General features: G+C 43.3%; 1 protein-coding gene across 4 annotated transcripts in view; it reads left to right on the top strand.

Annotated features, from left to right (window-relative positions):
• The window catches only part of ppardb (peroxisome proliferator-activated receptor delta b), a 93,652-nt gene that overhangs the window by 22,522 nt on the left and 47,362 nt on the right, over window positions 1-23,768 (top strand). For all 4 annotated transcript variants that reach the window (XM_087973648.1, XM_087973649.1, XM_087973651.1 and 1 more), the window contains 2 exons: window positions 237-471; window positions 5,723-5,871. In XM_087973648.1, the coding sequence (XP_087829774.1) occupies window positions 348-471; window positions 5,723-5,871 (273 nt within the window). In that variant the 5' untranslated portion in view covers window positions 237-347. The remainder of the gene's footprint in view (window positions 1-236; window positions 472-5,722; window positions 5,872-23,768) is intronic.

Raw genomic sequence — 23,768 nt, 5'->3', positions numbered from 1 at the left:
AACCACAGCACAAACCTTTTTATTCTAATTAAAATAATATAAAAGCACATACATGTAAGTTAACTTACCTGTAATGTAAATACTGGTAGAAAATATAATTCGTATCACAAATCCAATCTAAGTAGAACAAAAATAAACTTGTTTCAAAGAATCAGTTCATTGCTGAAATCAAGTTTCAGTGACATTTTATTTGTTGCAGGAAAAAGTCCTAAAATAATAATTTTATATTTCATCAGGTCTATGAATGTTTTTTATTGGGGCTTTGACCAATTTGCGTTTGTGCCACCAATGCACACGTCATAGATATGACTCAAGAGTCGGATTGCTGAGGAAGTGGGTAGTAGGTCATGGAAAAGCTACAAGATGCATCATCAGATTCTAAGGAGGAGGGGGATGATTGGGTGGATTCAAAGACTACAGAATATGAACTGCTGGGACCAGATACTGAAGTAGCTTCCAGTCGTCAAAAAGGTAATAAGATACTGTTGAATGCTATTTCTTTTAATATAGCGGTTGTATCATTCACAAGTAGTGCTTTAACTGAGAATAACCTAAGAGTAAATCAGATTTACTGGCTCGTTATCTGAATGCCTAAGGACAAAGTTACATGAATTGTGTAGATAAGATTAAATAAAGTACAATTTCCTTGTAACTAGTTTAGAATATGTGATCTTTTGGTTCTGCCTTTCCTTGAAATATGACTTTTACTGGAGTCCTGGTATGTGTTTATCCACCTACATAATATGCTTCCATTATTTTAACATACTAACTTTATTGATTGTTCACTAACTTCACACAAATGTTTCAGTAACTTTTATTTGTGATTTCCTATTGAAAGTGATGCAACAAAATATATTGTGATTATCAACATTTTTGAATATTAACTCCAAAAGGATTTCATAGCTCCGAGTCATGGCACTTTTTGAATTTGAATTCAAATGTAACCTGTCTTTTTAAATCTAATCTCTTGCCATTAATGAACCTTGAAACTTGCAGCCAGTAAATCAAAACCGTTTTGTGATAGAGCAGAATATTGTTGTAAAGAGGCAAACGTGGAAATGGGCAAAGGTGGTAGCAGGCAGGTTGAAAAATTCTAATTCGTAGTGTCCTGATGGTTCAATGTCAAGTTTCCAATCTAATACTATAACTACTTTACTGAATCAGTATGGGTGGAAGTCAGTAACAGGAAAGGAACAGTCACTTTTTATTGGATGTTTTCTATAGACCCGCCTCCCTGCCTCCCTCCAGTCGCACCAGAGAAATGGAAGAACAGGTTGAACAACAGATCTTGGAAAGTTGCAGATGTACAGAGTTGTTAAGGGTGACTTCAACTTCCCCAGTATTGATTGGAATCTCCTTAGTGCTCTAGATGAAGCCGATTTCCTGGTGTGTCCAGGAAGAATTCCTCATTCAATATATAGATAAGCTGATTAGGGGGAAGGCCAATTGGATTTGGTGCTAGTCAATGAGCCAAGCCAGGTGTCAGATCTCTCGGTGAGAGAGACCGTGACCACAACTGCCTCATCTTTACTGTAGCCATGGAGAGGGATAGGAACAGACAGTATGGGAAGGTATTTCTTTCGGGCAGGGGAAATTGTACTGATATTAGACAGGAGCTGTGGAGTATAAATTGAGAACAATCGTTCTTCAGGAAAGGCACATCAGAAATATGGAGGCTGTTTTAAGCAGCACTTGTTGGATAACCTTGTTCCACTGAGACAGGCAAGGAATGGTCAAGTGAAGGAGCCTTGGATGACAAGAGAAGAGGATCTTCTCGTCAAGAGGAAGAAGGAAGCTTAGTTAAAGTTGAGGAAGCTTATACACTTAATGGTAAGGTCCTAGGGAGGGTTGCTGAACAAACAGACCTTGGAGTGCAGGTTCATAGCTCCTTGAAAGTGGAGTCGCAGGTAGATAGGATAGTGAAGAAGGAGTTTGGTATGCTTTCCTTTATTCGTCAGAGTATTGAGTACAGGAGTTGGGGGTCATGTTGCGGCTGTACAGGACATTGGTTAGGCCACTGTTGGAATATTGCGTGCAATTCTGGTCTCCTTCCTATCGGAAAGATGTTGTGAAACTTGAAAGGGTTCAGAAAAGATTTACAAGGATGTTGCCAGGGTTGTAGGATTTGAGCTATAGGGAGAGGCTGAACAGGGGCTGTTTACCCTGGAGCGTCGGAGGCTGAGGGGTGACCTTATAGAGGTTTACAAAATTATGAGGGGCATGGATAAGATAAATAGGCAAAGTATTTTCCCTGGGGTCGGGGAGTCCGAACTAGAGGGCATAGGTTTAGGGTGAGAGGGGGAAGATATAAAAGAGACCTAAGGGGCAACTGTTTTACACAGAGGGTGGTACCTGTATGGAATGAGCTGCCAGAGGAAGTAGTGGAGGCTGGTACAATTACAACATTTAAGAGGCATTTGGATGGGCATATGAATAGGAAGGGTTTGGAGGCACATGGGTCGGGTGCTGGCAGGTGGGACTAGATTGGGTTGGGATATCTGATCGGCATGGACGAGTTGGACCGAAGGGTGTTTCCAAGCTGTAAATCTCTATGACTCTAAGCCAGGATCTGGTACAGCTTTAGACAATTACAGGGTAGCTCGAAAATAACTCAAAAATGAACAGAGGAGAGCTAGGAGGGAGCATGAAAAACTGGAAGGATTAGGGAAAGCCCAAAGACGTTCTACACTAATGTGAGGAATAAGGGAATGATCAGGTGAGAGGGTAGGGCCAATCAAGGATGGTGGAGGGAACGTGTGCCTGGAGTCTGAAGAGTTGTTTGGTTCAGTATTCACTCTAGAAATGGACCAGGTTAATAGGCTTGAATAGTAAGGAAGTGAATGTGCTGGAAATTCTGGGAAGCATCAAGATAGGTAAGTCCCCAGGTCCAGACCAGATATATCCAAGGTTACTATGGGAAGTGAGGAATGCAATTGCTGCATCTTTGGTGGCGATCTTTGCATTTTCACTCTCTACAGGAATAGCACCAGATGATTGGAGGGAGGAGAATGTTGTTCTTATGTTCAAGCAAGGGAATAGGGAAATCCCTAGGATTTGCAGACCATTCAGTCTTACATCTGTGGTAGGCAAGGTACTGGAAAGGATTCTGAGAGAGATTTTTAATGATGATTTGGAAAGATATAGTGGAAAAAGTATGGATTTGTGAGGGGCTGATCATGCCCCTCAAACCTTATTGAGTTCTTTGAGGGTATGATGAGATAGGTTGATGATGTTCGAACAGAGTATGTGGTGTATGTGGATTTCAGTAAATCATTTGATAAGGTTCCGCATGGTAGGCTCATTTAAAAAGTTTTGAGGTATGGGATCCAGGGAAATTTGGCTATCTGGATACAGAATTGGCTGGCCAAAAGAAAAGGGCGAGCGGTAGTGGATGGAAAGTATTCTGCCTGGAGGTCGGTGACCAATAGTCCTGCAGGGATCTGTTCTTGGGTCTCTGCTCTTTGTAGTTTTTATAAATGGCTTGGATGAAGAAGTGGAAGAATGGGTTAGTAAGTTTGCAGATGACACAAAGGACAGTAGTGTTGTAGGTAATGTTGAGGGCTATTTCAGGCTAACAGGATGCAGAGCTGGACTGAAAAGTGGCAGATGGAGTTCAACCTGTATAAATGCGAAGTGATTCATTTTGAGAGGGTGCAGAGGAGATTTACCAGGATACTGCCCGAATTGGAGGGCTTGACTTATGAAGAGAGGTTGAGTGAGCTCAGGCTTTTCACACTGGAGAGAAGAAGGAACTGACTTGATAGAGATTACAAGGTAATGAGAGGCATAAGTAGAGTAGATCTACAGAGACTTTTTCCCCAGGGCAGAAATGGCTGTCACGAAGGGTCATAATTTTAAGGCGATTGGAGGAAAGTATAGGGGAGATGTCAGAGGTAGATTCTTTACACAGAGAATGGTGGGTGAATGGAATGCGCTGCCAGTAGTGGTAGTAGACCAGAGACATTAGGGACATTTAGCAACTGCTGGGCAAGCACATGGATGGCAGTAAATTGAGGAGTGTGTAGGTTAGGTTGATCTTAGATTAAGATAAATGTTTGGCACAACATCTTGGACCGAAGGGCTTGTACTGTGCTGTACTGTTCTATGTTCTACTGCAAAATGGCCTAAGTTCAGTTTTTGAATTTGGCTCAGTTAACTAACTTCATCCATGATTGCGACAGCCACTTTGAAGAGAAAAATCAGCTAGAGTTTCCCTTACTAGGATTTTGCATGTGTAGATGTTGAGTGAAGATTAGATTAGGCTCGGCTATGATGTTCTCAATAATTGGATAACTTTGAATCTCACTGATGAAACTAATATGAGAATAAAAGCGAAATGGACAAGGTACTATGATAGCCATTCTGCAATATTGAGTTAAAATTATTGCTGGAGCTAAGAAGAGAGCTACACCTGGCCTGGTCATAATTGATTCTGAAATAAGGTGATAAGTTTTAATTTTCCTTTTATTGTCTTTGTATTTCTCATCACAAAAGCAAAAAAAAAGCATCCAAGGACATATACATTTTAAATAACTGTTCTGCACAAGTCTACAAAGAAAATCTTGCATTTAAATAATTTTTGCATAACTCCACCAATATAATCATTTTTATCCTTTTTTTAAAAGTGTGGAGTTGATCTCGTAGAAAAAAAAAATTCAAACAACCACCAATTTGGTTATTAATTAAGGTAAATAACTAGGTAATAGCCTCATAACTTTTACAGTTGAATTGCTTAAAACAAGTGGGCGGCACAGTGGCACAGCGGTTAGCACTGCTGCCTCACAGCGCTGGAGACCCGGGTTCAATTCCCACCTCAGACGACTGACTGTGTGGAGTTTGCACGTTCTCCCCGTGTCTGCGTGGGTTTCCTCCGGGTGCTCCGGTTTCCTCCCACAGTCCAAAGATGTGCAGGTCAGGTGAATTGGCCATGCTAAATTGCCCATAGTGTTAGGTAAGGGGTAAATGTAGGGTATGGGTGGGTTGCGCTTCGACGGGTCGGTGTGGACATGTTGGGCCGAAGGGCCTGTTTCCACACTGTAATGTAATTTAAAAAAAAATGTAATCAAGTCAAAATCTGGCATTACTTGGCAATTTCTGACACTAAAATTGGCATTAAATATACATTGAGTCCTTGCACTGATAGTCAACATCTTTCTATTTCAGGGTTCAGTTTTGGACAGCAAAAGAATTAATGCTAGATTAGTTGTAAACTTAAAACTGAAGGTTGGATAACAAAAATCTTTTGAAGGTATTAAAGGATTATGAGGAAGTGGCAAATATATGGAGTAAAATTATAGATTAACCAGATCACGTTGATTAGAGTAAGCTGAAGTTGCCATTTGGGCTGCTTCTGCTCCTATGTTTCAAGTAACATTTTGTGTTCCCCATCTCCATTGTGACAGTTTTAGAAAACAGCATGGCTTAAAACTAAAATCAGTTTAAGAATTCAGTCCAATTAATGAGAGAATAATTTTTTAAATGTGTATGAATCCATAAAGTATGTAACAATCCCAAATTTAAACCATATGTTACTCCTCTCAACCTTCAGCCTGAAAGCTGTTCACTTTCCACTTACTCTGTAATGATAGAGAAAGGGGAAATTACTGAAAACTGAGTTTAAAAAATAATTGTGATTTATGTTGAACTGAATGGTGTAAAACATGTAACATTTGCAAAGCATTTGAAATGATTCTTTTTGTAATTAGTGCATTTTCTTTCTCAGATGTAATGGAAGTTGCAAGCCCATTAGTTGTACAATCCAAAGTTAGTAATGAGGAGGCCACCACCTCTGGAGTGAATGTGGAATGCCGAATATGTGGCGATAAGGCTTCAGGCTTCCATTATGGAGTACATGCATGTGAGGGTTGTAAGGTACAGTACTACATTATGTCCTTAAAATGTAATATGTTGTAGAATTGTTTCCTAAAATTTAACGTCACATGATTGGGAGCAGATGTTCGCAGGTAAAGGGACAGTTGGAAAATGGAAAGCCTTCCAAACTGAGATAACGAGAGGCCAGAAACGGTATGTCCTGTAGGGGCTGGGTGGTGTAGGGAATGCTGGATGACTAGAGAAATTGAAGTTTTGGTCAAGAAAAAGAAAGAAGCATACATCTAGTATAGACAGCAGAGACTTTAAAAGCAGTAGGAGTATACTTAAGAGGGAAATCAGGAGGGCAAAAAGGGGACATGAAATAGCTTTGGCAAAAAGAGTTACGGAGAATCCAAAGGGATTTTATAAATACATTAACGACAAAAGGGCAATGAGGGAGAGAATAGGGCTCCTGAAAGATCAGCAAGGCAGCCTATGAGTGAAACCGCAGGAGATGGGGGAGATAGTAAATGAGTATGTTGCATCAGTCTTTACTGGTGAAGGACATGGAAGATACAGAATTTGGAGAAATAGATAGTGACATCTTGAAAAATGTCCATCTTACAGGAGGAAGTGCTGGATATCTGAAAATGCATAAAGGTAGATAAATGCTCAGAACCCTAGAACTCTGTGGGAAGCTAGGGAAGTGATTGCTGAGCCCATTGCTGTGATATTTGTATCGGCGATAGTCACAAGTGAGGCGCTGGAAGTCTGGCGGTTGGCTAATGTGGTGCTACCATTTAAGAAAGGTGGTAAGGAAAAGCCAGGGAACTATAGACCAGTGAGCCTGACGTCAGTAGTGGGCAAGTTATTTGAGGGAATCCTGAGGGATAGGATTTGCATGTATTTGGAAAGGCAAAGGCTCATTAGAAATAGTCAACATGGCTTTGTGCATGAGCTATCTTGTCTCATGAACTTGATTGAATTTTTGGAAGGAAGTAACAGAGAGGGTTGATGAGGGCAGAATAGTGGACATGATCTGTAGGAACTCAGTAAGGCATTTGACAAGGTTCCTCATGGTAGGCTGGTTAGCAAGGTTAGCTCACATGGAATACAGGGAGAACTAGCTATTTGGATACAGAATTTGCTCAGAAGTGGAAGTCAGATGGTGCTGGTGGACGGTTGCCTTTCAGACTGGAGGCCTGTGACAAGTGGTGTGCCACGAGGATCAGTGCTGGGTCAAGTTCTTTTCGTCATTATATAAATGATTTGGATGTGAACAAAGGAGGTGTAGTTAGTAAGTTTGCAGATGACACCAAAATTGGAGGTGTAGTGGACAAGAAGGTTACCTTAGAACATAACAGGATCTTGATCAGATGGACCATTGGGCTAAGGAGTGGCAGATGGAGTTTAATTTAGATAAATGCAAGGTGCTGCATTTTGGAAAGGCAAATCAGGACAGGACTAATGCAATTAATAATAAGATCCTGGGGAATGTTGCTGAACAAAGACATCTTGGAGTACAGGTTCATAGCTCCTTGAAAGTGGAGTCACAGGTAGATAAGATAGTGAAGAAGGCGCTTAGTATGCTTTCCTTTATTGATCAGAGCATTAGGTATCGGAGTTGGGGGGTTATATTGCAGCTGTACAGGACATTGGTTAGGCCATTTTTGGAATACTCTGTGCTATTCTGGTCTTCCTCCTATGAGAAGAATGTTGTGAAACTTGAAAGGGTTCAGAAAAGATTTACAAGGATGTTGCCATCATTGGAGGGGTGAGCTGTAAGGAGAGGCTGAGTAGGCTGGGTTGTTTTCCCTGGAATGTCAGAGGCTGAGGGGTGATTTTGTACAAGTTTATAAAATCATGGATAGTTTAAAGAGACAACCCCTTTTCTTTGGGGTGGGGTGAGTCCAGAACTAGAGGGGATTGATTTAGGGTGAGAGGGGGAAGATTTAAAGGGGATGTAAGGGGCAACTTTTCATGCAGAGGGTGGTATGTGCATGGAAGGAATGCGCTGCCAGAGGAAGTGGTGGAAGCTGATACAGTTACAACATTTAAAAAGCGTCTAGATGGGTATATGATTAGGAAGGGTTTAGAGAGATATGGGCCAAATGCTAACAAATGGGGCTAGATTCTGGTCAGCATGGACGAGATTATGTACCAGGTTTATGTACCTGTTTTTTTCCTGTGTATGGAATGGTCTGAGCAGTCCTTGACCAGACATAAGCCTGTCTAAACTGCCTCACTGTCAAACGAGCAAAATCCAAACCCCAGCCTGGATGCAGTCCAGAGGTTGCAGGCTTTGAGTTACTGAGTACAAATGCCAATTAGCTTATAGATTTTCTGTATGTAGTAAGGGCCCTGTGTTATAGTTTCTCGCAATTTCTCATTACTTCAATTCTATATTATTCTGCTGGCTTGATTCCTAAATTGTACAAGTGATGTGCAGCAGCTGAATATGTTTAGGATTACCTACAGAGACTTGACCTTAGTCCTGACCCTACAATCAGTGAAAAATGATAGGCAGCACTCCATATAGACAAGAGGAAAAATTATACAGTGGCCATCCTAAAGTATTATTCATATACCTTATAATTTATTCAAGTACAAAATACAAACCTTGGATGTAATTCAAGGAAGGAAAATAAGCAGAGGTGTCCTCAATTCTAAATTAATAATTTATTTAATTGAGAAGATTTGTAGCTTGGGTGCTCGTTGTTGTGGTTCTGTTCGCCAAGCTGGGAATTTGTGTTGCAGACGTTTCGTCCCCTGTCTAGGTGACATCCTCAGTGCTTGGGAGCCTCCTGGGAAGTGATTTATCACTATAAAGTGATAATCACTATAAATGCCAGAGGAAACATCACAGAAGCGCTTCACAGGAGGCTCCCAAGCACTGAGGATGTCACCTAGACAGGGGACGAAACGTCTGCAACACAAATTTCGAGCCTCTGGTTAACTGCTCCTTGGTGATTTCTTTATATTTCGATTTGGAGATGCTGGTGTTGGACTGGGTGTGCAAAGTTAAAAATCACACCACACCAGGTTATAGCCCAATAGATTTCCCCGAAAGCGAGTGCTTCCAGTGAAACCAGTTGGATTATAACCTGGTGTTGTGTGATTTTCAACTTTATATTTCAGTGTTGCTGTGACATTATGCACTGCGTTAACTGTGCAATAATTAAACTGAACCAGTATCACAGGGTAAAGTGAGAGATTGTGGAAGGCAGAGAGTGGTGGGATCTTGCTGTGCTGTGGGTCTTTACTTGGGCTGGTGAATTACTACGGAAAGTTCATATATAATATGGCCTCCGTCCTGGCACCTTTGCATTAACTTGTTAAAAAGGGTCAGCCTTGGAAGTGGTTGAGTAGCCAAGCCATAGCTTTCAGGGATTTGAAGAAACAATTATCATAGGTGTTGGCACACTATGATCCCACGTGAAATCTGTTATTAACCTGCAATGCCTCCCTGTACAGCTTCAGGTAATACTGGCTCAGAGGTGGCTTAATAGAGAGGAACACCCATTCGCGTATGCATCCAGGACTGGCTCATGCAGAGTGTAAATATGCCCAGCTAGAGAAGGAAGGTGTGGTGGTCATATTTGGAGTCAGAAGTTCCACCAAAACCCTTACAGAACTAAATTTGAAATAATAATGGACCACAAATCCCTGCAATGTCTACTGAAAGAAGGCAATGATATGGAGGTGCCATGTTGGACTGGAGTGGGAGAAGTCAGGAGTCATCTGGTTATCGTGCAACAGATTGATTTGAAATCACAAGCTTTTGGAGTGCTGCTCTTTCATCAGGTGAAGTGTCGCTTCAAATTCAAGTAGCAAATGTGGGTGCATTGAGCCACTTCCCACTGGCCGATATACTACCGGTGGTACCACCACTGGAAGCGTCCATAATGGTTTTAAATTTCTGGGCACACTTCCAGTCACAGCTGACAATATCCAACTTAGAAAGATCTGGTCTTGGCAAGGCTGAAACTGCTAGTGGTGATGGGGGAAACCAAAGGACCATCACAACCCAAATTAAAACCTTTTTGGACCCAGAGAGACCAGGTCAAGTAGAGGATAGCATTTTATAATGGGAGCAAGAGTGATTGTCCTGAGTAAAGGTCATTCAGGAGTTTCCAAAATGAAGATATTTCTAGTGACCATGATTGGATACAGACATAACTGTGTTGGTAGGGCAATGCCCAGAGTGCCTACAAGAGCAAAAATTACTACCAACAGCTCCCCCACATTTGTGGGAATGACTTGGTTACACATTGGCTGTGTAGCTACTCTTCGTGGGTTTGATGTTCTTAGTTATTGTGGACACCTACTCAAAATGGCTAGAAGAGCATAGAGTTCATTCATTAAACATGGAAATAATACAAATAGAATACTCCTCTTTTGCAATACAAGGACTCTCTGAACTGTTGGTTACAAATAGTGGGCCATTTACCATCAGGGAATTTAAGTATTTACTAAAGTTGAATGATACCCTTCATTATAAGGACAGCTCCATACCGTCCATCATTCAATGGTCTGAAAGAAAGAGCAGTCCAAACTTTGAAGGCAGGCTTAAAGAAACTGCTTACAACTTCACAAGATACCAACAGTCCTGGTTCCTATTTGATTATTGGGCAACCTCTCATGCAGCTCCAGGATGGCTCCAGCAAAGTTGCTAATGGGGAGGAGACTCTGCACCAGCTTAAATCTCATCTTCCTGGACCTGGAGGTGAGGGTGAAACGGCATTGTGAAACTGGCGAATGGTGTGGGATCAAAACTTGTCTGGCTCCTAAGCTGCCTTTCCAACTGTTCAGAACTTGTGGGTTCTCCCTCTTAGATGTCGTAGGCCAGAGGGTCTGTTCATGTGCTGTTTTTATGTTTTATGAAGTATCAGGGATTTGTTGAGGGAAGGCGATGTTTTAGTAAATTTGATAGAATGTTTTGAATAGGTAACCAGGATTGATGGGGTAATCTGTTTGACGTGACGTGAATTCCACAAAATTCCTCAAAGCAGACAGACAAAAAAGTAACTCCATGGGATCAAAGGCAAAGTAGAAGTTAGAGCAAAAATTTAGATGAAAGGCAAGAGGCAGCAGGTGATGGTAGGAGAATATCTTTATAACTGTAAATCTGTTTCCTTTAGGGTTCGACAGGACTCTGCGTGCTGGGGCACTTTGTTGTTTGTGCTGAATGTTAATAATTTGGACCTAATATAGAGGGTGTGGTCAAGAAGTTTGTGGATGACATGAAAATTGGTAGAGTGGTAAATAGGGAGGAGGATATCAATGTTCTCATCTGGTGGGTAGAGCAGTGGCAAATGGAATTCAATCCAGAAAGGTGAGAGGTATTGCAATTGAAGAGGTATAACTTAGAAATAGTACGGCTCCAGAAGGTTCTGAAGATCAGAGACTTTGGTGCATTTATCCACACATCCCTGAAGCTATCAGAGGAGGAAAATAAGATGGTTAAAAAGACATATGTGATACTTACCTTTTTAATCTGAGGTATAGAATACAATAATGTATGAATGAGGGACAGGAGTTTGCCACTTAGTTCAAACCTGCTCTGCTGTTCAATAAGTTCATGGCTGATCTAATTCTCATAATATTTAAGTACTTAGATGCCAAGGCATACATGATTATGAGCCAAGTGCTGGAAAATTGGATTGAAATAGTTGCGATTATATTTTTGACTAGTGTAGACTTGATGGATTAAAGTACCTTTTTCTGTCCTGTAGACGTCTATGGCTTTACATTCTTGCATATCCCTGATTTTTAATTTTTTTTTATCCCTTTGATACTTAAGAATCTATCTAACTCTGCACTTAAATATATTTAAAGATTCTGCATCCACTGTCATTTGAGGAAGGGAATTTCAAAAACATTCAAACTCTTTCAGTGAAAAAATATTTCCTCATTTTTATGTGCCAAAATGGACAATTGCCCACTTTCCCACATTGTATTCCATTTGCCAGGTCTTTGCCCAGTCACTTTACGGATGGCACCGTGGCTCTGTGGTTTGCACGGCTGCCTCACAATGCCAGGTACCCAAGATCAATTCCACCCTCAGGCCATGTCTGTATGGAGTTTGCATGTTCTCCCCATGTCTGTGTGAGCTTCTCCCGAATACTCTGGTTTCCTCCCGCAGTCCAAAGATGTGCAAGCTAAGTAGAATGGCCATGCTAAATTGCTCAGAGTGTTCAGGGATTTGTAGGTTAGGTGCATTAGCTATGGAAAATGCAGCATTACAGGGATAGGGTAGGGAAATGGGTTTGCGTGGGATGCTCTTCAGAAGGTCATTGTGGCCTTGTCAGGCCAAAGGACCTGTTTCCAGATTGTAGGGATTCTGTTGGTCTATGTTGTAAATATGGGTGTCCCTTTATTTTTAAACTATAGCTGCTAGTTCTAGATCCTCCCAAAGGGGTAATATCCTTTCTATATCCACCCAGTCAAGTCCTTTCAGGATCTTACATTTCAATTAAATCACCTCTGATTATTCTCAGCTCCAAAGGATACAGCCTTAGCTTATCTAGTCTTTCCTCATTAGGCATTCCACTCATTCCAGATATTATTCTAGTAAAACTTTCAATGCATTAACATCTTTCTGGAAGTACAGTACACAATACTCCAGGTCCGGGTCTCGGCAACTCATTATATAACTGAAGGTGACCTGATTACTCTTGCATTCAGTTCTTCTTGTAATAAAATTATAACATTCGTTAAGCTTTCTTGATTACTTGCTATACCTGTATACTAAATATCCATGATTCATGCACTAGGTCACCCAGATTTCTCTGCGTCTCTCATCATGCTGCAAACTCTTACCATTTAGATAAATCCTTCTTACTATTCTTTCTGCCACAACTGCCCACTTTGCCACATTGTACTCCATTTGCCAGATCTTTGCCCAGTCACTTAAACTACCTATATCCCTTTGTATAGAGTCATATAATTCCTATAGCAGGCCATTCAGCCCATCCAGTGCACACTGACCCTCCAAAGAGCATTCCACCCAGACCTGCCATCTACCCCATCCCGGTGAACCTGCATTCCCCATGGCTAATCCATGCAGCCTGCACACCACTGGCAATTTAGCAGATTTAAGATGACAGCGGGATAAGAAAAGAGTTGAGTTTTTTTTTAACCTAAAGCGTACTGGGAGTCTAGAATTCATTGCCTGGAAAGGTTGTTGAGTCAGAAACTCTTGAAACATTTAAACAGTATTTAGATACTCACTTGCATGGCCATAACCTTCAGGGTAATCCGCCAAGAGCTGGAAAAGGGATTAATGAAGTCTGACCTTTGGTGCAGACATGATGGGACAAATGGCCTCATGCTGTAAATGTCTGAGTTTATTTCTGATGGCAATGGCTACTTCAAGAGCAGTATATGCACTTTGGGACAACTGGTGGTCCTAAAAGGAACTATATAATGGAAGTCATTTTTTTGTTTTTAAAATGTTATTCCCTTGCTCAACGAAAGAAAAAGAGGGATCAAAATAGTAACTAGAGGTCAATCAATTTAATGTTGGTGCTAGAAAAGACAATCATTGACAAATTAATTTTCATTTGGTGAAATATGCACTAACAAAATATAGTCTATGTTGTTTTGTTAAACACAAATCACATGATTAACCTGGTTAAGCTCTCTGAAGTAATAGTGAGAATTGAAGGTAGTGCAGTAAAGGTTTTTCATACAGAATTTCAAATCGAATGAAAGAACATTCAAAGTTCAAAAATAGTATAACTTTCAACAGATTTGCATAATGTTAATAGGTGGTAACTACGAAGTTAAGGTGTGGTTAATTAAACCATTTGGGTGAATCACAATTAAACAGTATTGTCTAAAGAGTAGCATGGTCATACAAATGATTGACGCTACCCAGAAAATTATAAACTTCTAAAAGGGAAAGGAAGGACTGTTTTGGCACTGTGATACTGTCCCTGCCTCTGAACCAGGAAACATGGGTTCAATCTCACCTGCACTGGCATATGTCATGACATGTTTGAACAGTTGATTAAAATAACTAAAAATGCTAAAAATACTACCCCCTAACAGTGAAAGCTGAGAGATTATTTCCTGTCGCTGAAGAGTCTGGAATTTGAGTTTAGTTATAGGATAATGTATAGTATTTTTAATTTGTTACTGCCCTCACCCTTCCCATCAATTCCTATTTCAATCAAGCTTACAGCATGATCCCTTTTTGAGTTTTCTGCCTCATTGTTACAGTTGTCTTTCTTGACTTCCCTTGTTCTAACTTTCCCTTCAATTTCCTTCTTAAGCATCCAGTTTGTCCCCCCCCGCTACTTAGTTTAAACGTAGCTGTGTTGCAGTAGCAAACCTGCCAGAATGCTGGTCCCTAACCTATTAAGGTGCAAACCATCTCTCTTGTAGAATTTATGCTTACCACAAACATACCCCAGTGATCCAAGAATTTTAAATCCTTGCTTCCTGCACCAGTTCCCCAGCCACACGTTCAAGTCCATTATCTCCCTGTTTCTGGCCTCACCAGCCCGAGGAACTGGAAGCAAACCCGAGATAACCACCCTGGACATCCTGCTTTTCAGCCTTCTTCCTAGTTCTCCAAAGTCCCGCTGTAGTATGTTCCTCCTCTTCTTCCCGACATCATTTGTGTCGACATGTACCACCACCTCTGGCTCTTCACCTTCGTCCTTGAGGATTTCCTGCACTCTGTCTGTGATGTCTTTAACCCTGGCACCAGGAAGGCAACACACCATCCTTAAGTCCCGCCTGCTGTCACAAAAGCCCCGGTCAGTTCCTCTCATTACGGAGTCCCCTATTACCACGGCTCTGTGCGATGTCCAACTCTTCCGCTCTGCCTCCACGCTAACTTTTGATTGACAGACCTGGCCGCCTCGCGGACTGGCAGTGTCATCTGTCTCTACTGTTTCCAAAAGATTCAACTTGTTCCTGACAGGTACTTCCCCCAGGGTCTCTTGAACCTGTCTCCTCTCTGCCTTCCTCATCGTCTGTTCTCTCCTGCTCTTTTCTGGTATGGTCGGTGTAATAACTTCGCTGAAGGTCTTGTCCAGAAAGATTTCGTTCTCTCGAATGAGCCCAAGGTCCTCGAGTTCTTTCATCAGTGCTGCAGTATGCTCTGTCAGTAGCTGAACGTGCACACACTTTCCACACTTATATGAGCCAGACACACTAGAGTCGTTAACCTCCCACATCAAGCACGTAGCACACTGAACCAGCTTGGCAGTCATGTCTTCACCCTCTTCAACTGTGGCGTAATCACTTCACTCAACCTCCTTGTCAAAGACTCCTGAGCTAAAGCCTCACTTCAATCCACAGGAATTTCCTTGGACCCTCTTTTTGGGGCAAGTCTGTGGACTTTTAATTTAGGTTAGAGGAGGCCCTACTTTGTAGGACCTGGGGTCTAGAACACACCCACTCAAATAACAATCACTTACCTTCCTGACTGGCTTTGCACTCCAACTTCACTTCGGCCCAGATCCCGCCGCTCTCTGCTACAAAAGCATTAGAAGTAAGATGGATGAGCTTGAGCCTCTTTTGGAAATTGGCAGATACGATATTGTGGGGATACCTGAGACGTGGCTTCAAGTGGACAGGGCCTAGAAAATGAATATTCAAGGCTACACATGCTATCGTAAGGACAGACTGACGGGCAGAGGTGGTGGGGTGGCCATGTTTGTAAGGGATGATATTCAGTCCCTTGCTTGGGGGTCCTAGAATCAGGGGATGTAAAGTCAGTGTGGATAGAGCTGAGAAATTATAAGGGTAAAAAGACCCTCTTGGGAGTTATCTACAGGCCCCCAAACAGTAGTCTGGATGTCGGATGTAAGTTGAATCAGGAGCTGAAATTGGCCTGTTGCAAAGATGTTACTACAGTTGTTGTGGGGGATTTCGACATGCAGGTAGACTGGGAGAATCTGGATGGTACTGGACCTCAAGAAAGAGACTTTGTGGATTCTTAGAGCAGCTGGTGCTGGAGCCTACCAGGGAGAAGGCAATTCTGGATCTGGTATTGTGCATTGAACCAGAATTGATCAGGGACCTCTAAGTGAAAGAGCCATTGGGACGTAGTGACCATAATACATTAAGCTTCAATCTGCAATTTGAGAGGGAGAGAGTACAATCGCAAGTGACAATATTTCTGTTGAATAAAGGGAGCTATGGAGCTATGAGGGAGGACCTGGCCAAAGTTCAGTGGTGCAATACCTTAGCAGGGATGACAGTGGAGGAACAATGGCAGATATTTCTGTATATAATGCAGAAGATGCAGGATCAGTTCATTCCAAAAAGGAAGAAAGATCCTAGGAGGAGGCATGGGTAGCCGTGGCTGACGAGGGAAGTTAAGGAACATATAAAGTTAAAAGAGAAAAAGTATAACATAGCAAAGATAAGTGGGAAAACGGAGGACTGGGAAGCTTTCAAAGAACAACAGAGGATTACTAAGAAGGAAATACGCAGAGAAAAAATGAGGTACGAAGGTAAACTGGCCAAAAATATAAAGGAGGATAGTAAAAGCTTTTTAGGTATGTGAAAGGCAAAAAAATGGTTAATACTAAAATTGGGCCCTTGAAGACAGAAACAGGGGAATATATTACAGGGAACAAAGAAATGGCAGAAGAATTGAATTGGTACTTCAGATCTGTGTTCACTGGGGAAGACACAAACAAATCTCCCTGAGGTAACAGTGGCTGAAGGACCTGAACTTAAGGGAATTTATATTTGCCAGGAATTGGTGTTGGAGAGACTGTTAGGTCTGAAGGTTGATAAGTCCCCGGGGCCTGATGGTCTACATCCCAGGGTTCTGAAGGAGGTGGCTCGAGAAATCGTGGATGCGTTGGTGATTATTTTCCAGAATTCGATAGATTCGGGATCAGTTCATGCGGATTGGAGGGTGGCTAATGTTGTACCACTTTTTAAGAAAGGAGCGAGAGAGAAAGCAGGAAATTATAGACCAGTTAGTCTGACCTCAGTGATGGGAAAGATGCTGGAGTCAATTATAAAGGATGAAATTACGACACATCTGGATAGTAGTAACAGGATAGGTCAGAGTCAGCATGGATTTATGAAGGGGAAATCATGCTTGACTAATCTTCTGGAATGTTTTGAGGATGTAACTCTGAAGATGGACGGGGGAGATCCAGTAGATGTAGTGTACCTGGACTTTCAAAGCTATTGATAAAGTCCCACATAGGAGGTTAGTGAGCAAAATTAGGGCGCATGGTATTGGGGGCAAGGTACTAACTTGGATTGAAAGTTGGTTGGCTGATAGGAAACAAAGAGTAGTGATAAACGGCTCCATTTTGGAATGGCAGGTCGTGACCAGTGGGGTACCGCAGGGATCAGTGCTGGGACTGCAGCTTTTTACAATGTATGTTAATGATATAGAAGATGGTATTAGTAATAACATTAGCAAATTTGCTAATGATACGAAGCTGGGTGGCAGGGTGAAATGTGAGGAGGATGTTAGGAGATTACACAGTGACCTGGACAGGTTAGGTGAGTGGTCAGATACATGGGAGGTGCAGTTTAATGTGGATAAATGTATGGTTATCCCCTTTGGTGGCAAGAACAGGAAGGCAGATTACTACCTAAATGGAGAAAGTGAGGACTGCAGATGCTGGAGATCAGAGCTGAAAATGTGTTGCTGGAAAAGCGCAGCAGGTCAGGCAGCATCCAAGGAACGGAGAATCGACGTTTCGGGCAATAAGCCCTTCTTCAGGAATGAGGAAAGTGTGTCCAGCAGGCTAAGATAAAAGGTAGGGAGGAGGGACTTGGGGGAGGGGCGTTGGAAATGCGATAGGTGGAAGGAGGTCAAGGTGAAGGTGATAGGCCGGAGTGGGGGTGGGGGCAGAGAGGTCAGGAAGAAGATTGCAGGTTAGGAAGGCAGTGCTGAGTTCGAGGGATTTGACTGAGACAAGGTGGGGGGAGGGGAAATGAGGAAACTGGAGAAATCGGAGTTCATCCCTTGTGGTTGGAGGGTTCCTAGGCGGAAGATGAGGCGCTCTTCCTCCAACTGTCGTGTTGCTATGGTCTGGCGATGGAGGAGTCCAAGGATCTGCATGTCCTCCTTTGGTTTGGAGGAAGTGGGAGGATTGGAAAGGGAAGTTGTTCAGGGTGAGGACCAGTTCAGTCAGTCGAAGGAGGGTGTCAGTGGAAGGGTACTAGTTGGTACGGCAAGAAAGGAAGAAGTGGAGGGCTTTGAGTCCTTCGTGATGGGGTTTGGAGGTGTACAGGGACTGGATGTCCATGGTGAAGATAAGGCATTGGGGACCGGGGAAGCGTAAAACATGGAGGAGGTGGAGGGCGTGGGTGGTGTCCCGAACTTAGGTGGGGAGTTCTTGGACTAAGGCTGACAGGACCGTGTCGAGGTATGCAGAGATGAGTTTGGTGGGGCAGGAGCAGGCTGAGACAATGGGTCGGCCGGGGCAGTCAGGTTTGTGGATTTTGGGCAGGAGGTAGAAACGGGCGGTGCGGGGTTATGGGACTGAGGTTGGAGGTGGTGGATGGGAGATCCCCTGAGGTGATGAGGTTATGGGTCGTCTGGGAGATGATGGTTTGGTGGTGGGAGGTGGGGTCATGGTCAAGAGGGCAGTAGGAGGTGGTGTCCACGAGCTGGCGTTTAGCCTCAGCGGTGTAAAGGTCGGTGCGCTAAACTACTACCGCGCCTCCCTTGTCTGCCGGTGTGATAGTGAAGTTGGGGTTGGAACGGAGGGAGTGGAGGGCTGCATGTTCCGAGGGTGAGAGGTTGGAGTGGGTGAGAGGGGTCGAGAGGTTGAGGCGGTTAATGTCGCGGCGGCAGTTGGCAATGAAGAGATCGAGGGCAGGTAAGAGGCCAGCACGGGGTGTCCAGGTGGATGGGGTGTGTTGGAGGCGGGAGAAGGGGTCGTCAGAGGGTGGGTGAGAATCCTGGTTGAAGAAGTAGGCGCGTCCATGATTTTCGCTTCCCCGGTCCCCAACGCCTTATCTTCACCATGGGCCCCAGCTATGCCTGCCTCTTCGTAGGATATGTGGAACAGTCCATCTTCCGCAGCTACACTGGCACCACCCCCCACCTTTTCCTCCGTTACATCGATGACTGTATCGGCGCTGCCTCGTGCTCCCACGAGGAGGTTGAACAGTTCATCCACTTTACCCAACACCTTCCACCCCGACCTCTAATTCACCTGGACCGTCTCAGACTCCTCATTCCCCTTCCTAGACCTTTCCATTTCTATCTCAGGCGACCGAATCAACACGGACATTTACTATAAACCGACCGATTCCCACAGCTACCTAGACTACACCTCCTCCCACCCTGCCCCCTGTAAAAACGCCATCCCATATTCCCAATTCCTTCGTCTCCGCCGCATCTGCTCCCAGGAGGACCAGTTCCAATACCGTACAACCCTTCTTCAAAGACCGCAATTTCTCCCCAGACGTGATCGACGATGCCCTCCACCACATCTCCTCCACTTCCCGCTCCTCCACCCTTGAGCCCTGCCCCTCCAATCGCCACCAGGACAAAACCCCACTGGTCCTCACCTACCACCCTACCAACCTCCATATACATCGTATCATCCGTCGTCATTTCCGCCACCTCCAAACAGACCCTACCACCCGGGATATATTTCCCTCCCCTCCCCTATCAGCGTTCCGAAAAGACTAATCCCTCTGTGACTCCCTCGTCAGGTCCACACCCCCCAACCTCCACTCCTGGCACCTTCCCCTGCAACCGCAAGAAATGCAAAACTTGCAACCACACGTCCCCCCTTACTTCCCTCCAAGGCCCCAAGGGATCCTTCCATATCTGCCACAAATTCACCTGCACCTCCACACACACTATTTATTGCATCCGATGCACCCGATGTGGCCTCCTCTATATTGGGGATACAGGCCGCCTACTTGCGGAACGTTTCAGAGAACACCTCTGGGACACCCGGACCAACCAACCCAACCACCCCGTGGCTCAACACTTCAACTCCCCCTCCCACTCCACCGAGGACATGCAGGTCCTTGGACTCCTCCATCGCCAGACCATAGCAACACGACGGTTGGAGGAAGAGCGCCTCATCTTCCGTCTAGGAACTCTCCAACCACAAGGGATGAACTCCGATTTCTCCAGTTTCCTCATTTCCCCTCCCCCCACCTTGTCTCAGTCAAATCCCTTGAACTCAGCACCGCCTTCCTAACCTGCAATCTTCTTCCTGACCTCTCTGCCCCCACCCCCACTCCGGCCTATCACCCTCACCTTGATCTCCTTCCACCTATCGCATTTCCAACGCCCCTCCCCCAAGTCCTTCCTCCCTACCTTTTATCTTAGCCTGCTGGACACACTTTCCTCATTCCTGAAGAAGGGCTTATGCCCGAAACGTCGATTCTCCTGTTCCTTGGATGCTACCTGACCTGCGCTTTTCCAGCAACACATTTTCAGCTAAGAACCCTACCTAAATGGAATCAATGTAGGTAAAGGGGCAGTACAAAAAGATCTGGGTATTCTTTTACACCGGTAAATGAAGGTAAGCGTGCAGGTACAGCAGGTAGTGAAGAAGGCTAGTAGCATGCTGGCCTTCATAACAAGAGGGATTGAGTATAGAAGCAAAGAGGTTCTTCTGCAGCTGTACAGGGCCCTGGTGAGACCACACCTGGAGTACTGTGTGCAGTTCTGGTCTCCACATTTGAGGAAAGACATTCTGGCTATTGAGGGAGTGCAGCGTAGGTTCACGAAGTCAATTCCTGGAATGGCAGGACTACCTTATGCTGAAAGACTGGAGCGACTGGGCTTGTATACCCTTGAGTTTAGAAGACTGAGGGGGGATCTGATTGAGACATATAAGATTATTAAAGGATTGGACACTCTGGAGGCAGGAAACATGTTTCCGCTGATGGGTGAGTGCCGAACCAGATGACACAGCTTAAAAATACGGGTAGACCATTTAGGACAGAGATGAGGAGAAACTTCTTCACCCAGAGAGTGGTGGCTGTGTGGAATGCTCTGTCCCAGAGGGCAGTGGAGGCCCAGTCTCTGGATTCATTTAAGAAAGAGTTGGATAGAGCTCTCAAGGATAGTGGAATCAAGGGTTATGGAGATAAGGCAGGAACAGGATACTGATTAAGGATGATCAGCCATGATCATGTTGAATTGTGGTGCAGGCTCGAAGGGCAGAATATAAGGGGCCTGCCATTTCAGCAGAGATGAGGAAGAATTTCTTCACTTAGGAGTATTATGAATCTTGGGTATATCTACCCCAGAGGACTATGAAGCCTGAGCGTTGACTGTGTTCAGACCCAAGATTAAAACCTTTTTGAACACTAAGAAATTAAGGTGTAGAGAAATTAGAGTCCAAGATCTAACTGAATCTGCTATGTGGCCTCCCAATTTCTTAAGGTCTATTCTTAAGGTATAGTTAGTAGTGAAATCAGAACCTTGCAGTAGAGAAGATTACTTTCTGCCCCTTGTGCCTGTGTAGCCTTTTCAAAAGAACTGCCCAAGTTAGTCTTATGTTCTGTTTCTGAAAATTGGTCCTCTTCATGTATATGTACAGTTATCTTTTAGAAGTTTGTATGGAATCTGGTTTTATCACCCTTTCAGGTCATATTTTAGCTTTTAACTCTGTGTAAAGAATTTTGTCCTCATAAGGAGTTGCCAAATAAGAGGGAAAATGGCTCTAGGGCCATCAGAGATTATATCCAAGCATCTCTTGCTACTGGACGCCTGGAATCAAATTACCAAGTTGAAACTTCAGCGGATTTTTTTGTGGCCAATAGTGGTGGGGTGGGGGGGAAGCTATTGACCAAAATCAATATTCACAGTTGCTTGTCTTATTATCTTATTGAAATGAGATCTTGTATTTTATTGGCTAATCCTTCTTGAGTGGAGCTCCTTTTTATTGAAGTCACAATACTTGATATGAAGTTAACTTAACTGTTCTGAACAACAGTATCTGGCAAAACAAATGTATTTTTGTTCTGACTGACTTGATATTAGTCTCCCGCTTGTTTTTGTTTTAAAATAGTTAATGCAACTTAAGGTTTAGAAATTAACAATGAATTGAGATGGGAAAATCTGAGGACTAGTTACTCTGTTGGAATTTCAATTGATTGGAAATCAATCAAAGAGAGAACTTTAGACAATAGTCGAAATTTCTAATTTTAGATTTAAATTAATCACAGTTGGAGTATTCAGTGAATGTATAAAACACAGAATTCTGTCTATATTGCTGCTGGCATCCATGTAGAATGGAGAAACAACAGAACGCTGAGCATAACGAAATCAAGTATGTGCATGGGCTGTTGCTCATTTTGACTCCAACATCAGTCACTTCTATCCACTAAGGATAACTCTGGTATAACAATGGTAGTTTGGTGTTGAACAGGCACAGCAGGTCAGGCAGCATCTGAGGAGCAGAGAATCGACGTTTCGGGCAAAAGTCCTTCATCAGGCTTTTGCCTGAAACGTCGAGTTTCCTGCTCTTCGGATGCTGCCTGAACTGCGTGCTTTTCCAGCACCACTCTAATCTTGACTTTGATCTCCAGCATCTGCAGTACTCACTTTCCCCTCTAACAACGGTAGGCCATTCAACATGCGAATTTAGGCAAAAGTGTCAGAAGCTGTTTGTTGAGAACATCAGTCATTCGAGAATTTCTAACAGGAGTCATTGTTAGTGAGAAGTGATGGATGTTTGGTCACAACACACCTGAACAGGTTGATTACAGTGTTCCTTCCAAGCTGCACACACAGCTGCTCTGATATTCTGCTTATGTGATTGGCATGCTGATGTGGATTGCAGCATTGACTTCCAGTACCAAAAGTTGCAGTTGCATGTGGACTTACGAAGTCTGTGTTGATGTGGGGAAAAGGAATATTATAACCAACATTCTGACTAATGTTTTCTTCTGTGCAAACCTTGGTGATCCATATGCAGCTGCAATTTCTGGAGGTCAATGCTATGAATGGCTGCAGTGTGCCAGACATGGACCCTTAAAGCACAGTTTTGAGGGAAGTTTGGCTATGATGCAACTCTGGACCAACTGGGGTTCGAACCAGTCCTTCTGGTTGTGACATAGGGACACGATCACTGCACTACAAGGCCCACTTTGAATCAACCTGTTGGGAGACATTTCTGGTGCCGGTGGGACTTGAATCCAGGCTCATGCTATCACTGCGCCGTAGTAGCTCAGATACAAGTGTCCATGCACTAAATACTGTTTCTAGGTGTTTGAGAATGCAAGTAGAAGAGAATGGTTTGATCCGGTGACTTTGGGTTATGGACACAGCGTGCTCCCTCTGTGTCACTGTACTGCATGTGAATTTTGAAATGAAGAGTGAAAGCCTGGCTGATTTTCACTTCAGTGATCCAGAGATAACAATTTGTGGCATTCTTAACACCACTCATACAAAGATCGTGCAGCTTGATTCAAAATTGAATTATTCCCTACTTTCAAAAGCTCATTTCAAGCAGTGCATTTCATAACTGAGCAAGGCAGTACTAGTTTCTATAAAAATAATGTTAATTAAAAGGAACGTTATTTTTTCCGTGAGTGTATTACTATCAGAAGTTCAAATAGAAATCGATAGAAAAAATTTGACAATTTTTGCCTTCCGTGCAATGTGCATGACTTCAAATTTATTTCAATCAACTGTGACTTAGTTTCCTATCATACTTTCATCACTGATGGATTTGCAGATGAAAATTGATAAATTGATCACTGAATTTTGTAGAAGTTACAGCACAACTGACCATTCAACCCAGCTATCCAGGCAGTTGCTTATCCTTCACTGAACAGTAGTCCTAATTGCTTATACTCAGTCACTCCATTCCCATATCCCATTTTAAGAATCTGGTTTATTCAGTTTTGCCTTGTGTGATTCATGATAGTGAGGCAGTCCATGTTGTGTATTACGCCCCTGTCACTACACCCAATGCACATCTGGCATTCAATGATGTTCCTTTTCCTTTCTCCCTTAAATGGTGCAGAACCTT

The sequence above is a fragment of the Chiloscyllium plagiosum genome, unplaced genomic scaffold (assembly GCF_037043375.1).
Source record: "Chiloscyllium plagiosum isolate Xiang-an unplaced genomic scaffold, Cpla_swu_hap1 HiC_scaffold_26, whole genome shotgun sequence".
Taxonomy (NCBI): Eukaryota; Metazoa; Chordata; class Chondrichthyes; order Orectolobiformes; family Hemiscylliidae; genus Chiloscyllium; species Chiloscyllium plagiosum.
This window is presented reverse-complemented; position numbering and strand designations above follow the sequence as displayed.